The sequence below is a fragment of the Lichenostomus cassidix genome, chromosome 1, assembly GCF_008360975.1.
Source record: "Lichenostomus cassidix isolate B80296 chromosome 1, HeHo_3.0, whole genome shotgun sequence".
In the NCBI taxonomy this organism is placed as follows: Eukaryota; Metazoa; Chordata; class Aves; order Passeriformes; family Meliphagidae; genus Lichenostomus; species Lichenostomus cassidix.
This window is the reverse complement of record NC_139479.1, coordinates 99955382-99971476: the sequence shown is the minus strand read 5'-3', so window position 1 is coordinate 99971476 and position 16095 is coordinate 99955382. Positions and strand designations below refer to the sequence as shown.

Sequence of the window (16095 nt, the reverse complement as noted above, 5' to 3'; positions counted from 1 at the left end):
GTGGTAATTGAGTACAGATATAGCAATTGCTCATATTAAGAGCTTTGGATACATTTTGCATCACAGTATTGTGCAACTCCTGGGCTGAGCCCTGAGTCATGGTTACCAATTGGAAAAACAGCATACATGTAAGGAACAATTTAACTATCATCTTGATTTGTATCAGTCTCTGTTTTCTCGGTAGTTTCAGGAGCAGAAGCTTTCTTCACTCTGGAATAGTGGATTCACGGTCTTTTCTCAGCAACTTTGACAGCAGTGAGGGTGATCAGCAAGACTTGGAATGGTCCCTTCCACTTGGGTTGCAAGGGGTCACTGTCTCACCATTTGACGTAGACCCAGTTTCCAGGCTGAAACGGGTGGGCAGGGGTGTCCAATCTTATAGGCTTGGACAGGACAACGAATCGCTGGAGCTTCTGCAAAGTGGAACTCAAAGCCATTAAGTATTTCTGCAAATCAATTTTTCTCCTCATGTGAATTTCACCTGGAATATGTGGAACTTGATATGGTCTGCCATATAGAATCTCATAGGGACTTATGTTGTCTCTTCGCCTTGGTTGTATGTGGACCCTCAGTAAGGCTATAGGCAAAGCTTGAACTCATGTCATAGATGTTTCTTGACAAATTTTTCTAATCTGGGTTTTGAGGGTTCCATTCACACGTTCAACCTTGCCACTTGCTTGGGGCCTGTATGGTGTATGCAGGTCCCAAGTAAGTCCCAGGATCTTGCTAACTTTCTTGACCACTGTTGCAATAAAATGTGGTCTCTTATCTGATGACATTCTCAAGGGAACCCCAAATTTTGGAATTATATGATTGAGAAAAGCTTTTACTACCTCTTTTGTTGCATTGGTGCGACAGGGATAAGCTTCAGGCCATCTACTGAATGTATCAACTAATACCAATACATATTTGTATCTTTTTCTCCGTGGCATTTCAGCAAAATCTATTTGCCAGTAATCTCCTGGGAGATGCCCTGTCTTGGTCACTCTTAACACTATTCTTTTAGTTGTGTCAGGGTTGTTTTTGCAGCATGTTTTACACTTACTTGTTAGAGACTGCACGATGTCAGTAATTTTTTTCTCTATCACTACTTTTTTTAGATGTTTTAAAAGGTTTTCTGTTCTCCAGTGTGTACTCTCATGTTCTCTTTGCGCTATTTTTCGAAGGATCGGGGGTGGGACTACAACTTGGCCTACAGGTGTAACAGCCCACCTACCTTCTTTAATTTCAGCTTTAAGAGATTTAATTAACTGTTGGTCACTCTGATCATATTTTGGAGCAAACCCTGTCAGATCTACTTCTTTCTGTGGCACTATTGCAAAAATGCCTTTTTCTGCTATCTCTCTTGCCATTTCATAAGCAAAGCGATTTTTCACTTCAGGAGTTGTTTTTTCCTTTTGATGACTTTTACAGTGCATGACAGCTATTTCTGTAGGTTTCTAGATGCTCTGCAGGAGTGCTAAGATTTGTTTGGCATGTTTAATGCCATTACCTTGAGCAGTTAGCAGGCCACGTTCTTTCTAAATAGCTCTATGGCATGAACAACACTGAATACATATTTGGAATCAGTCCATATATTTACCTTCTTTCTCTCGCTCAGTTCTAGAGCTTTGGTCAGTGCAATCAGTTCAGCTTTCTGTGATGATACATCTGAAGGCAAGGCTTTTGCCTCAATTACTTCATCTGTGGTGGTCACTGCGTAGCCTGTAATACGCTTGCCGTTCCGTATGAAACTGCTCTCATCAGTGAAAAGTTCTCAATCTGGATTTTCCAGAGGCACATCTTTCAGGTCTGGTCTACTGGAATAGGTTTCTTTTATTGTCTGCAAACAGTTATGCTCAGGTACGTTATCGAGCAGTGTGGATGACAAAAACATTGCGGGATTTACAACAGATGTTGTTTTTAGAGTGACATCGTCTTGTTTTAACAATACAGCCTGGTATTTAAGCATTCTGCTAAGGGATAACTAGTGTCCCCCCTTTTGCTCTAGCACAGAAATCACGGTGTGGGGTACATACATGACAATGTGCTGCCTAAGGGTGAATTTCTGAGCTTCCTGGATTAGGATGACAGTTGCTGCCATGGCTTTCAGACACCCTGGCCACTCTTGGCTAACATTGTCTAGCTGTTTTGAAAAATAGGCCACAGCTCTTTGCTGATCTTTAAGATATTGTGCTAGCACTCCAAGAGCTACATTTTGCCACTCATATGTGAATAGTTCGAAGGGCTTTGTTAAATCTGGTAGCTCTAAAGCTGGAGCAGACATTAAGGAATGTTTTAATTGTTTAAAGGTAGCTTTCGCTTTTTCTGTTTAGTTAATGGTTTTTTTTCCAGTTGTTTTTAAGGTTTCATACAGAGGCTTTACTAGTATTTTATACTTTGCTACTCAAAGTCGACACTAACTTACCATGCTGAGGAAAGCTTGCATCTCTCTCACCCTGTGGGGCTCTGGAAGCCGACAGATAGCTTCTTTCTGTTTTCTGTTAAGATGTCGATGACCATGGAAGATTTCTAGCTCCAGGTATACTACAGTTTCTTTGGCAACCTGTGCCTTTTCCTTTCAGACTCGGTATCTACCCATGCCCAAGAAATTCAAAAGACTTACAGTGAGTTGGATGCAGTCATCTCGTGTTTTTGCTGCGATCAGGATGTCATTTACATATTGAAGGATTTCTCTTTTTGGTTCCTGTTTTTTCTAGTTTTCCAGTTCTTTTGATAGCTGGTGTCCAAATATTGTTGGGCTGTTCTTGAACTCTTGGGGTAGCACTGTCCAAGTTAGTTGAGTCTTTCTTCTTGTCTCAGGATTTTCTCACTCAAAAGCAAAAAGCTCTTAGCTATCTTTGTGGATTGGAATAGAGAAAAAGGGCATCTTTGAGATGTGAGACTGAGAACCATTTTAATTCATTTGTTAATGTGGTTAGAAAGGTGTAGGGATTTGGTATAACTGAATGTATGTCCTCTGTAATTTTCTTGATTGCCCTCAAATCTTGCACTAGCTTGTAACTCTTACTATCAGCTTTTTTACTGGTAGGATGGGTGTGTTGTATTTGGATTCACATTCCACTAGCAACCCGAATTTGAGAAATTTCTTAATTACAGGTGCCAGTTCCTTACGACTTTCTAATTTTAGAGGGTATTGTTTTTGCCTTACCGGTGTTGCTCCCGCTTTGAGTGCAATACTCACAGGTTCAGCTTTTTTGGATTTCTCAGGAAAGTCACTGGCCCATACTATTGGAATTACTGCATCTTTAACTTTTTTAGGAATTTTTCTACAACATTCTTGGATAAGAATAGTTGCTGCTTCGACAAATTTAGATTCAGGAATTATAACTTTCGCTCTCTCTTCTTTGGAAAATTTAATTTTTGTTTCTAATTTTTCTAATAAATCTCTGCCCAACAATGGTTTTGGAGAATTTGGCATATATAAAAATTCATGAGTCACTTAATGTTTCCCCAGTTTAAATTTTAAAGGTTGAAAGAAAGGCCTTGTTTCACTTACCCCCGTGGCACCAATTACATTTACAGTATCTTGACTCAGTTTTTCTTTTAAAGTATTTAACACAGAATATGTTGCCCCCGTATTAACTAAAAATTCAACATTATCTTTTTCCAGCTTAATTATAACCAAAGGCTCCGCTGGGGTGGATAATGCCTTCGGTCCCTGTCAATTCTCATTTACAGCTAATTGAGAAGATGTGGGCATCTCTTTCGCTTGCATTGGACACTCGTTCTTCCAGTGTCTCTCTTTCTTGCAGATGGCACACTGGTCCTCGGCTAGAGGAGCGTGAGGTGGATTTTTTCTTTTCTCTTGACCCTGTTTCTTCTTGTAATGGGGTTTACCAGTATCTTTATCTGTTGAATCTCTATTTTAGTATACTTTCTAGGTTACACTCAACAACCTATTTATATCATACTCATCTAATTTTTGCAGCTTTTTTTTTATAACAGGTGTAGATTGGCCTACAAATATGTAGGCTAAATGAGACTGCTGCATTGGGGAATCCAAGTCCAGGTTTGTGTACTTCCGTGCAGCCTCTTTGAGCTTGTTCAGGAAATCTGTGGGGGTCTCAGTTAGACCTTGCTTAATTTCATATACTTTGGCTCAATTAATTGCTTTAGGAACAGTACATTTTAGTCCAATAACTATCCACTTTTGATACTGTTTTAATTTGGCCATTTCCTCTGGCACATTGGGATCCCAACCTGGATTTATTAAAGGAAAAATATTACCAACAGGTCTTTGAATGGTTCCAGCTGCAATTTGAGTTTCCACAGCATTTACAGCAGCCTTGATAACCATCTCTTTTTTTGTACTATCCAGTACTTCATCTAACATTACATTCAGGTCACTCTAATCTGGGTTTTGTGCCTTGATAGCTAATTCAAACCGCATGGCTACTTTTTCTGGACTGTTTCTATATGTTCTAACTGATTCTTTCAATTGTTGGAGTTCTCAGAGGGAGAAAGGAGTTTTGATATAAACTATCTTTTGATTCTCGACAGCTTGCCTTAGAGGCACTTCCAGGACAGGCTCCCCTTTCCTTGATTCATCTCTCTTAGATATAGTACGTTTTGCTACTGGACTGGCAGCTCCGATAGCTTCCCGGGCTATTTTCCCCCTTTTCTTCCCAGCAGGTTTGCTGCTTGCAGCTTCAGCCTCGGTTTCCCCTTCTTTTTCTGAGCTATTTACATCTACACTGGATTCATTTGACTCACACTTGATTTGGATTTTTTCCATCTCAGCTCTAGTGGAGCTGTGGAGAGGGTGACACCTGCCGCCCCCCCTTTCCCCAGTCTGGGAGGGGCCAGCGGTAGACGTTCTTTCCTCTCCATCCTGGTCAGTCCCGGTTCCGCCCTTCCCTCTGCCCCGGTCTCTCTCTTTGCCTCTGCCCTTGCTTCTACCCCTGATTCTACCCTTGTCTCTGCTCTTGCTCTCGCCTTCATTTTCGTCATCAGACCACTCCGGGGATGGTGGCAGTGGGGGAGGAGGCGGCCACACCTCCTCTTTCTTCCGTGCTGTATCAAGTAAGTGAAGGGGGGGAGCAGACAGCCAGAATGGCGGTGGGGGAGCAGGAGGAGGAAGAAGAGGAGGAAGAGGGGGGAGGAGAGGGGGCACCGGCCCCTGTTGCAGTTGGTGTGATGCTTTCTTTCATAAATTTGGTGCCACTAAGTCTGTGTCTGTCATGTCTATTTCTTCATCTTTTGTTGGAGGCTGCTTCTGTCTATCTTTTTTATTTTCTAATTTTTGTAAAGGTATCTCAAAGCTGTTCTTTTTTATTTGCTTATACGCTTCTTCTCGATTTAGAAATATAGAAAACAATTCTGCATATTTTAACTCTTTAAACCGGCTTTGAACTCGGAGTTCTATGAGTAACTTTGTAATAAGTTCATTATTTAAACTGCTTAACTGAGGTTATTTACTCTACTCTTCTAGTTTTAATGTAGGTTATATTTACAGTGAAAGTCTGGTTAATTTACTGGAATGTAAATCAACACTTCGTACTGTTAGCAGATTCTAGTTTTTCAAAATCAAACCCAGCGGGGAATCCTGCGGAATGTTTGGGTTGGTAGATAGCACACTACTCATATTTTACTTATAAACAGAAAGAAACAGTAGGAAAAAGTTCCTAACCTAAAATTAGCACAGAACCAGCAGAGCAAAGAAAGCAAGCCTGAAAACCACGCGTGTTCAGCTTAGAAACCCTGGTGGGATTCGAACTTCGGCAGTTGAACTTACACTCCAACCTGTGGGCTGCAGCCCCCCCCAAGCCACAGCTCCCCCCGTGAGCCCTATGTGGCTCCCTGTGAGTATTTACGAAGGGCATCCCCCTCTTTTTACAATTTCCCCACTCTGTGGGAACAGAGCGGTTAAAAAACCTCCTTTTATGGTTTCCCTGGCCACGCTCTCACCCTTGGAGATCTGGAGATCTCTCGACTGCTAGCAGCTATCTTCAAAATCATAAAACAACCCCTTTGATCTTACTTCTCTAGTTGTGTTCCTGCGGTCTTGGGAAACTCCCGGATTTCGATCTTGAAATCGCCGCCTTTCTCTCCTAGTGCCAGCAGTGGGGGGGATGCAGCGGGGTGTTTCTCGGTCTAAGATCAGAACCTGGGGTTCCTTTTCCTCCTGCCTGGCTCGCCAGAACAGATGCCTTAAATTGCTAGAAAAATTTTTAGACGCAGACACACAGTATAGGAAAGGGGTTTTACCTTGGTTTAATAGGGTTCCAGATGTGCACCAACGAACAAGCAAGCCCCAAAGGCAAGCAAAAAGCCCCAAAAGTCCCGACGATATCCCCCGTATACAATTTATGGACAGCCTAGATTAGAATACCTATCTAAAAGTCTCTAATAAGAAGTCTAACAAATGAAGTAATTGCCCCCTTATTAAAATTGCCCCCCCGCAAAAGATTGCTACTTAGTTTACAAAAAACTCAGTGATGGGGGCCCTGTTCAAAGTTGTGCATTATGCTTTTGAGATTGTGGGTTTGTTTCGTCTTCCCAAAAGATTCTGAGCAGGGCAAGGAGTACTAGGGTAATAGACATGTAGGGTTAAGATACAGGGAGTAAAAAGTACAGAAACGGAAAAAAAAAAAAAGGTTATATATAAAGGATATATATAAAGAGAGTATAAAAGTAAAATAAAAAATACAAAAACCCATCAGGCATCACTGTCAGTGTGAAGCCATTTCACCTTGTATTGTCACTCCATGCCCTTGTCCAAAGTGCCTCTCCAGCTCTCTTGGAGCCCCTTTAGGCACTGGAAGGGGCTTTAAGCTGTCCCAGAAGCCTTCTCAATCCCAGCTCTCTCAGCCTGTCTCCAGAGCAGAGAGGCTCCAGTTCTCCTCATACTGTGCACCTTGGGATGGCTCCTCTCCACACCCACCGGCATACAGCAAAGTCTTCAGCATAACCTGTTTTGGGAATCTCCATATGGGGCTGTGGAACTGATAGAGCTGGGATTTGGCCTCAGCACCTTCCCTCCCCATCCCATAGGACAGTGCATTTATTTGGAGAGGCACTGACCAAACAATTCAGCCCAGGAAGGTTAAGGCTGAGGGTTCCTCAGTGGCATCTCATGCTGGGAGACATGTGATGGTGTCAGATCCACTGGTGGAGAGAGAGACTGAGAAAATCAGAATGAATGACTCTTCACAGAGTCTGTTTTTATTCCCTGCTGCAGCCTGTTCCTGGACAACTTGCTGTTGCAGCATTTCAATTTAAAGATTTTTTAAAAAACCATTGGAAACTGGCTCAATTGACTGGCTTTGCTTTTTTTTCAGCAGAAGAGGTGAGATCTATTTTTAATTTACCTCTCTGCAATCATTACCTGCTTTCCAGCTGTGTTGCTAATGAGTTTCAGCACCATCATTTTACTGATGGAGAAACTGAGGCATGGGCAGTGACTGTGACATTCCCCAAGGCATGGATAGGGATTATTCCCGGGATCTGAAATCTCTTTATCTGGCTCCTTTGCTGCAGCCCGAAGCCAGTCACAGGGAAATTGAACTTCATAGATAGTCTTACTGACTGCTTTTGCACACTTCTCTGGATATGGTTTTTCTTACGGCTAATTATCACAGAAAAACAATTGCAGAAGCAGGGAAGAGAGGTAATGATCCATGTGGCAAATGAGCACAAGTAGTGGACCTCCAGGCTGACTGGTCATCAGAAACACAGCATGTTTTAGAGTAGTTTAGTAAAGAACCAGTCTAAAAACTTCAACCAACATTTATAGATGCAGAAAACAGGAGGGTTTTCAGAATAAATAATCATAAAATATATTTCCACAGGTTGGAAACTGGAGTCAGGGGTGCTTGAACAGGGGGGGCCAGTTTGCACAGACTGAGTTGCAGTCCTGGGCCTCTTTAGCCTAAGAGAGCCTACAAGAAAGATTGAGCGGGACTATTTACAAGGCAGTGTAATGACAGGATAAGGGAAAATGGTTTCACACTGAGAGGACAAGGGGGAATGGCATCACACTAGCAGAGGGCAAGGTTAGATGGGCTACTGGGAGGAAAATATTCCCTGTGAGGGTGGTGAGGCCCTGGTACAGGGTGCCCAGAGAAGCTGTGGCTGCCGTATCAATGGAAGTGCCCAAGACCAAAATGGATGGGGCTTGGAACCACCAGGTCTAGTGGAAGGTGTCCTTGCCTTGGGCAGGGCTTGTAACGAGATGATTTTTAAGGTCCCTTCCAATGCCGGTCATTTAGAATTTTACAGAATTTTAAAATTATATATATATATATATATATACACACACATACATGTGCATATATGCATATATATATATATACGCACACACATACATAAATACCCACACCCACACCCACATAAATACCCACACCCACCCACACACACATAGATATATAAAAATAGAATTTTAGAATTTATAATTCTAAAATCTTTCCAAATGGATTGAGTGAAATAATGCAGTCCTACCTCTAGTAAATAAAACCTGTAAATCAAATCCAAAAAGGAATTTACCTTCTGAACAATGAGCTGGAAGAGGCATCAACTGTCACTTCAAACTTCTGTCAATCACATCATTGCCTTCCAGCTTGCAGAGACTAGGCTGTGGGATGGCAGTGGGTCCTTGAGTGAGGACTTATCATCTGTACTCTCCCATCAGGCTGCGATGATCCTCTCCACACAGCCACCCCATCCTGGCAGGTCCCCAGGAATCAAGGAGCACACATACCTGCAAGCAAGTTGTTTCACTTCTTCAGTTCAAATTGTTCAAGTAGTGATTCTCAGGGTAAGGTAGGTGGACATGGGAACATCCTGAAGAGAAGTGGTTTTTTTCTCTTTCAAAAAAAAATTAAAAAAGGAACTTGGAAATTACAGTGACACATTATTTTTAGGAGGTGCTACTTTACATTGTGAAGGCCTGTCTTTGAAATATAGAAAAATGCTAAGTTGAGCTTTGTGATCTTATGCAACTGCAGCTCTGCCAGTGGTGTGTGTTTCCCCAGCCCAATATTTCAGTGACATACTGCCTTCCCTACGATGTTTCTTTCTCCTTTAATCCCCAGAAAGGACTGGGAAGAACCCAAGCCTCAGGGGAACTGTACAGGCTGATCATTCCAGCATTTCCATGTTTGGCTACAACATAAAAAATGTTGACTTAGCATCAGGCTCTCACTAACAAAGCTAGAGAGCCAGCCAGTGACAGCAAGAGGCGGCAGGACATGGGTGCAAGGTGCTGCAGTTGTACCTCATCATTCACAGGCAGCAGTGTGGGTTGTGCTGAGGTCCTGCTGCTCTGCTCATCTCTGACAAATATTGACATATTTAAATACAATCTGGAGTAGAAAAACACAACCAGATGTTGCCAGCTATTGGGTGACAGGACACCTGATAGCTGTTCCCAGTTCTCCAAGGACTGACATTTACCTTGTGACACCACCACATCTCCACCTCTTCATGGGCTCATCAGAACAGACCATGCTCTCCCCAGCGTGTTTATTAACTAGCTCTCCACCGTCTGCTCCAGCTGCTCTGGGGATGATGCTGCCTCTTGGAAACTGAACCACACTGAGAGGCATGGCAAACACAGGGTCTGGGGGAGGCATGGCAAACACAGGGTCTAGAGAAGCCAAATCAACACCCGACCAGAAACAGACCCTGAACTCCAAACAAAAACTCAAATCAGTGCGGTTTGGGGTAATCGGTGCCTTATAAGGAGTAGAACACCTTCAAGATGCCCCTGTAGTTGCCCATCTGAGGTTCTGTTTCGTTTTGCTCAAAAGAAGGGATAGGTATGCTGTGACCTCTCCTCTTCAAGGCCAGGCTGGATGGGGCTTGGAGCAACCTGGTCTAGTGGAAGGTGTCCCATAGCAGGGGGTTGGAACGAGATGACCTTAAAGGTCCCTTCCAAGCCAAATCGTCCCATGATTCTATGATTCTCCTCCCCATCTTCTCTTCCCTATCTCTTCTACCTCCTTTCCACAGCAGCCCTCTGCTTAATCTGCTTAGGAAGGAGCAGGCAGATGTCCATAACCAGATCTTCTCACAGAATGAGGATGAGAGAAACCTCCCAGAGCTCTGGCATCTGGATTGCAAAGTCGGCAGGCTGGAACCCAAAAAAGCGCCTAGGCATGACAGCTCTTTGTCGCACCCACAGCAAACCTGTTCAGCAATACTATTTGCTGAACATTTGACATTTTGGAAGAAATTGAAAGAAATAGGATTAATCACACAACATCCATCCAGCTCTATCCCCACTAACAATAAAGGGAAACACATCTTAGAATCACAGAATTATTTAGGTTGGAAAAGCCCTCTGAGATCACCAAGTCCAACTGTTCCCCCAGCACTGTCAAGCCCACCACTAACCTATGTCTCCAAGTGCCACATGGACAAAACTTTTGAATCCCTCCAGGAATGGGGACTCCACCACTGCCCGTGGTAGATCTTTGTCAAGCCTAAACGTTTTCAGCCTGTGACATTTGACTCACACTAGTGTCTGTCTGTGCTGCAAAGACCACAAACTTAACCTCAGACAAATACCCCTTAATGGAGAAACACCCTGGAACCTGTAGAACTTGGCCTCTTTAGACTAAAGATTAAGTTGTGGATTAAAGTCCCAGGTGCAGCCTGTGCCAGGGCTGGACAACCCTTTTGAAGAAGACATTTTCCCTCATATCCAATCTAGACCTGCCCTAGAACAACTTGCCATTTGCTTTAAGTCAGAAATCTCCCAGACTGGTATGTCAAGCCTGTGAACTGTGAGCCAAGGCTGCAGAGCCAGGCAGGAAAATCAGGTGGACAAAGCAAATTCCACCATATAAAAGTGTGACTTGGGACGGGTCTTCCAATGACTAGGAAATTTCTATTTGCAATAAACAGCAGGATATGGTGAAATCATTGAGCACTGATTTCATCCTTGAGGCAAACAACCTTCCCAACTTGTACATCTGTGTATAAATGACTACAATGAGGTAGCATCATTGTGAACACCTGTGCATTTATGCACATAGAAGATGCAGAGTTGTTGTGATCATAGACACACAGATACATTTTAAACAGATGCCCAGCTATATAAAGGGTGGCTCAACAGTTCCCTTTGCCAGATGAAAGGAGGAAATATTCACTGTCAAGCAACACCTGAGCAACTCACCAGGCAGAAATGGCTCCAGGTACTTTTAATTTCAGTTTTAAAGAATTTGTCAGTGTTCCCATGTGTGTAGGGTGAGAGGAGATGGCAATGGGGTGGTATGTGGTGGGATACACACACTCTTGTGACAGCCCTAACCTAAAGTATGGCAATTTATAAACCAATGAAAAAGAATACCTTTCCCTGCAGTGTGACTTTAATCCACAACTTAATCTTTAGCCCCAACAGGCCAAGTTCTACAGGTTCCAGGGTGTTTCTCCATCAAGGGGTACTTGTCTGAGATTAAGTGTGTAGTCTTTGCGGCACAGACAGACACTAGTGTGAGTCAGATGTCACGGTCTGAAAATATTTAGGCTTGACAAAGATCACCAAATTCTACAGGCATATCCCAGAGAGCTGGTTGGAGCACAGGCAATGTCACCATCTCTCACCCCAGCAAGAGCAGACAGCCCATGTCACATCAGCAGCATGGCATAAACCCTGGCTACAGTGAGGTGCTCCCAGGCCCTCACCTGGCACTCATCATCCTCTGCTTGCTCATGGAACCAGAGTGCACCATGCTCTTTTCATATGGGCAAGTACTCATGAGAAAAGGAAAAACATGAGTGTATCAGGGAAAAGCATTGGGACACACACTAGTTTTCATGGAGCAACCATGACTCCAGCCAGGACTACACTGCTGATAATACTAGGAAAAGCAGAAGGTCAGGGGGCAGGTCTCAGTGAAAGGGTTTCGAAGAATTTTGGAGAGGGCTAAGCTTACTCTTGGTGGAAGATAAGCAATCAGCCAGCATGGACAGAAGAGACTGGGAATTAACTCTCTCTCCTCAGTCCAGTTTCCTGAAGACTGCTAACACCTTCCTCTATGCTTTGCTGCAGGGTCATGGTTCTCTCCTCTCGCCATTGCCATGATCATTCTGGGACTGCAGTGGCCACAACAAGCTGCCACCTTCCCAGCCATACCCCTTTCCAGCCTGTTTGCCAATGCTGTGTTGAGGGCTCAGCACCTTCACCTCCTGGCTGCCGAGACATACAAGGAATTTGTAAGTGGTGTGGACTCTGAGCATCTCCTCCACTTTAGCTTGATGGGTTAAGGACTGTGTAACAGAGACCTTTAAAATATTGGTGTCTCCTCTGTTCACTTTTGATGAGGATAGAGGGTGTTAACAGGATAGGACAGGTTATGTCTCATCAGACTGGACCCTGTTTCCTCCTCTCAGCGCTCTGTCCCCCTACTCTGATCTTGCACACCACACTTCTCAGGATCATGGCTTCACAGGATCAGCTGGGACATGGCACAGATATGCAACAAGACTTTCCTGTGTCAGTCACCTCTGGCCCTAGGAGAGTCTGAGTGCTTAAAACTGTCTAGTTTCTTCTGCTGAAAGGAGCTGGCATGAGCTGTCACTTTGGCAAGAGCTGTCCTTTGGGGTAATTTACTCCTTGGGAGAACCTAGTCCAGATGTGGTTTGTGTTCACCTCAGCACCTTGGTTTAGGGAGATCATTAGGTCCAGTAGCCATTGTGCCAACATGATATTCCTGCTTCCTACCTGCCAACCCTGTCCAGAGGCACCTCATGCCTCACATTTATTTCTTGCAAAGAGTAATCACTCAGAACAGCTTGGGATGTGTCTGAGGTCTTCTCCAGAATATGGGCAACAGATCTGAGTGTATTTGGGATTTCTCCATAGGAACGCACCTACATTCCAGAGGACCAAAGACACACAAACAAGAATTCCCAGGTAGCATTTTGTTACTCGGAAACCATCCCTGCTCCCTTGAAGAAGGATGATGCCCAGCAGAAATCGGTAAGTTCTTTTCGCCCTCGGGGCAAGCACAGACCTGCCTGAAGACCCCAGCTGTGCTTCACTGCAGGAATAGAAGATTTTTATCTGTGAACACTTGGGTGATTCTTCCTTCCCCTCCCTTTTTGATTCGTTGAACCCTGCATGAAGAAATAAATACTTTTCTGGGCTACACTATAAGTCATATTCCCACCCCAAGGATGAGAAAACCTATTGTCTGCACAGGACACAGGTCTGAGTGGTGCTCCCCAGCTTGAATGGTGCAGGAGCGGTGCCATGTCTCCAGGTGTTCCAGAGGGAGCAGGACCCTCTACCAAATACCCCTGCACAGCTTTGACCCTTTCTTGTCTTAATTTCAGGACATGGAGCTGCTTCGGTTTTCCCTGGTTCTCATTCAGTCCTGGCTGACCCCAGTGCAGTACCTCAGCAAGATGTTCACAAACAATCTGGTTTTTGGCACCTCGGACAGAGTGTATGAAAAACTAAAGGACCTGGAGGAAGGAATCCAAGCTTTGATGAGGGTAAGTTGCAGCATGTAGCATGACTATGGAATTACAGAGATATCCCAGACACAGGGCACTCATCTCTCAGGGATCCAAAGACTATGAGAAATCTCACCACCGTCCACTTCTAAGACCAGTGGCATCCTTAGGACTTTGCTTACCATTAGAGAATGAGATCATGACACTGCACATAGGATTTCATCGTTAGGGAGGATAAAAAATGTTAACACCCATCACAAAGCACTACTGATCAACAATCACAACAATCCACACTAAAGGTCTTCCCAAACCCAGCAACAATATTCAATTGTACTAATAGCAAAATAATATTTGCTACATCTCCATGCAAAATACTTTGAAATGCAGCAAATTTTGTGAGGATTCACAACATTTTATAAATACATCTGTGTACAGACAGAAACCTATACTCTGGTGTTTCCCTCATATATTAATACAGTATCCTGAGAGCTGAGGGGTGATCCTATTCAAGAAACAACCAATCATAGATCCATCAAATAGTCTGGGTTGCAAGGGACTTTAAAGCTTATGTTGTTCCAACCCTATGCCACAGGCAGGGACACCTTCCACTAAACCAGGTTGCTCCAAGCTCCATCCAACCCGGCCTTGAACACTTCCAGGGATGTCAGAGCCACAGCTTCTCTGGACAACCTGTGCTAGGGCCTCACCATCTTCATAGAGAAGAATTTTTTCCCAATACCTAACCTATATCTCTCTCACCTTTTAGTTAAAAATCATTTCCCCTTGTCCTGTCTCTATCTGCCCATGTAAAAAGTCACTCACCACCTTTGCTCTAAGTCGCCTATATAGTCTACTTTATTTTTGCTGTGTTTTTTTAAAATGAAGTTGGGCATTATCTGCCAGAACACCTTTTCAGTTAGGTTTATTCTGTAATTTAGTTTATGTAGAAGGTTCACCCTGTAGCTAGAGCTCTGAGGCCTGCAGCTGTGAGAAATGAGTCTGGAATATTGTTGACATCTTCCACCATTAAAATTACTCTTAAATTCAGGCTCAAAGAGTAAACAGAGACCTTTTGTCGTGGCACTTCAGCAGGAGAAAGTAGGGATAGGTACCAGTACCACTTCCAGATTTTTTTTGGGGGGAAAAATTCTTTACTGTGAGGGTGGTGAGGCCATGTCACAAGTTGCCCAGAGAGGCTGTGGCTACCCAACTATAAAAGTGTTCAAGGGCATGTAGGGTGTAGCTTGGAGCAACCTGGTCTAGTGGAAGGTGTCCAGGCCTGTGGCAGGGAGTGTTGGAACAAGACAGTCTTTAAGGTCTCCGTTTGGTATGTGCTTGGGCATTAGGAAACAGTACACAGAAACCAGCCAAACAATCATATTTCACCCATTTATGGCACATTTTCCTTAACCAACGTTGTCCTGTTTGCGGCAGCTGGTGACTACAGCAGAGTAGGAGGAGAGGCTAACTGCAGCTTTCCACTCCAAATGTATATGGCTTCAGTCTGGGTTGCAGCTCTGTTTGCTGGTAAAGTGGAAGAAGGAATTATTTGCCTGCTTCTCTGTCTCCCAGACTGGAGGAGGTACAGAGAGACCCTGAAACTTCCTCTTTATTTTAAGACCCCAAAGACAAACTGCTCCTTCCCTGGAGCCCTGTGCCCAGCTCCCTTCTCATTGTAGCATCAGCTCTGCATCACTGTCCTTCCTGCAAACATATACACTCAAATGTATATTTTGAATATGCTTTAAGACTGGAGGGATAAACTTCTGACCTCATTTAAAGTTCAGTGGGAGCCTTGTCAACCAGACCAGAGCACTGAGTGCCATGCCCAGCCATTACATGAACACCTTCAGGGACAGTGACTTCATCACCTCTCTGGGCAGCTCCTTCCAATGTTTAACAATCCTTTCTGCGAAGAAATTCTTCCTGATGTTCAACCTGAAATGCCTCTGACACAGCTTGAGGCTGTGTCCTGTTGTCCTGTTACTAACAAGACAGAGCCTGGGAAAAGAGCCCGACCCCCACCTGAATCCACCCTCCTGTCGGGGGTTAAAGAGAGTGAAAAGGTCCCCACTGAGCCTTTTCTCCAGTCTGAGCCACTCCAGCTCCTTCAGCTGCTCCTGGTGTTGCAGCCCCTTTGCCAGCTGAGTTTCCTTCTCTAGACAGGCTCAAGCAACTCAATGCCTTTCTTGTCAGGAGGGGCCCATAACTGCCCCCAGGACCGGAGGTGCCCCACTAGTGCCCAGGACAGGGGGCAGTCACTGCCCTGGTCCTGCTGGACACACTGTGGCTAATGCAAATCAGGTGCCACTGGCTTCTTGCCTACCTGGGTACATGTGGGCTCACATTCAACTCCTGTTGATCAGTATTCCCAGTGCTGTTCCCAGCCACTCTGCCCCAGCCTGGAGCACTGCAGGAGGTTATTGTGACCCAAGTTCATTCCCAGGCCCCCACGACGTCCCCCAGCACCTCTCAATGCTCTTGCAGGAGCTGGAGGACCAAAGCCTGCTGAGTCCCCAGATCCTCAAACCCACTTATGAGAAATTTGACATCCACCTGCGCAGTGAGGATGCGCTGCTGCAGAACTACGGCTTGCTCTCCTGCTTCAAGAAGGACTTGCACAAGGTGGAGACCTACCTGAAGGTGATGAAGTGCCGGCGTTTTGGAGAGGGGAACTGCACCATTTGA

At 44.4% G+C, this 16095-nt stretch overlaps 1 protein-coding gene across 1 annotated transcript; it reads left to right on the top strand.

The window, feature by feature from the left end:
- Positions 1 to 12007: 12007 nt before the first annotated feature.
- LOC146445446 (somatotropin-like) lies at positions 12008 to 16095 on the top strand. The gene is made up of 4 exons (XM_085059476.1): positions 12008 to 12162; positions 12812 to 12928; positions 13285 to 13446; positions 15895 to 16095. Exons 1-4 carry the CDS (start codon positions 12028 to 12030, stop codon positions 16093 to 16095), a joined length of 615 nt encoding a protein of 204 aa, XP_084915602.1. The 5' UTR covers positions 12008 to 12027.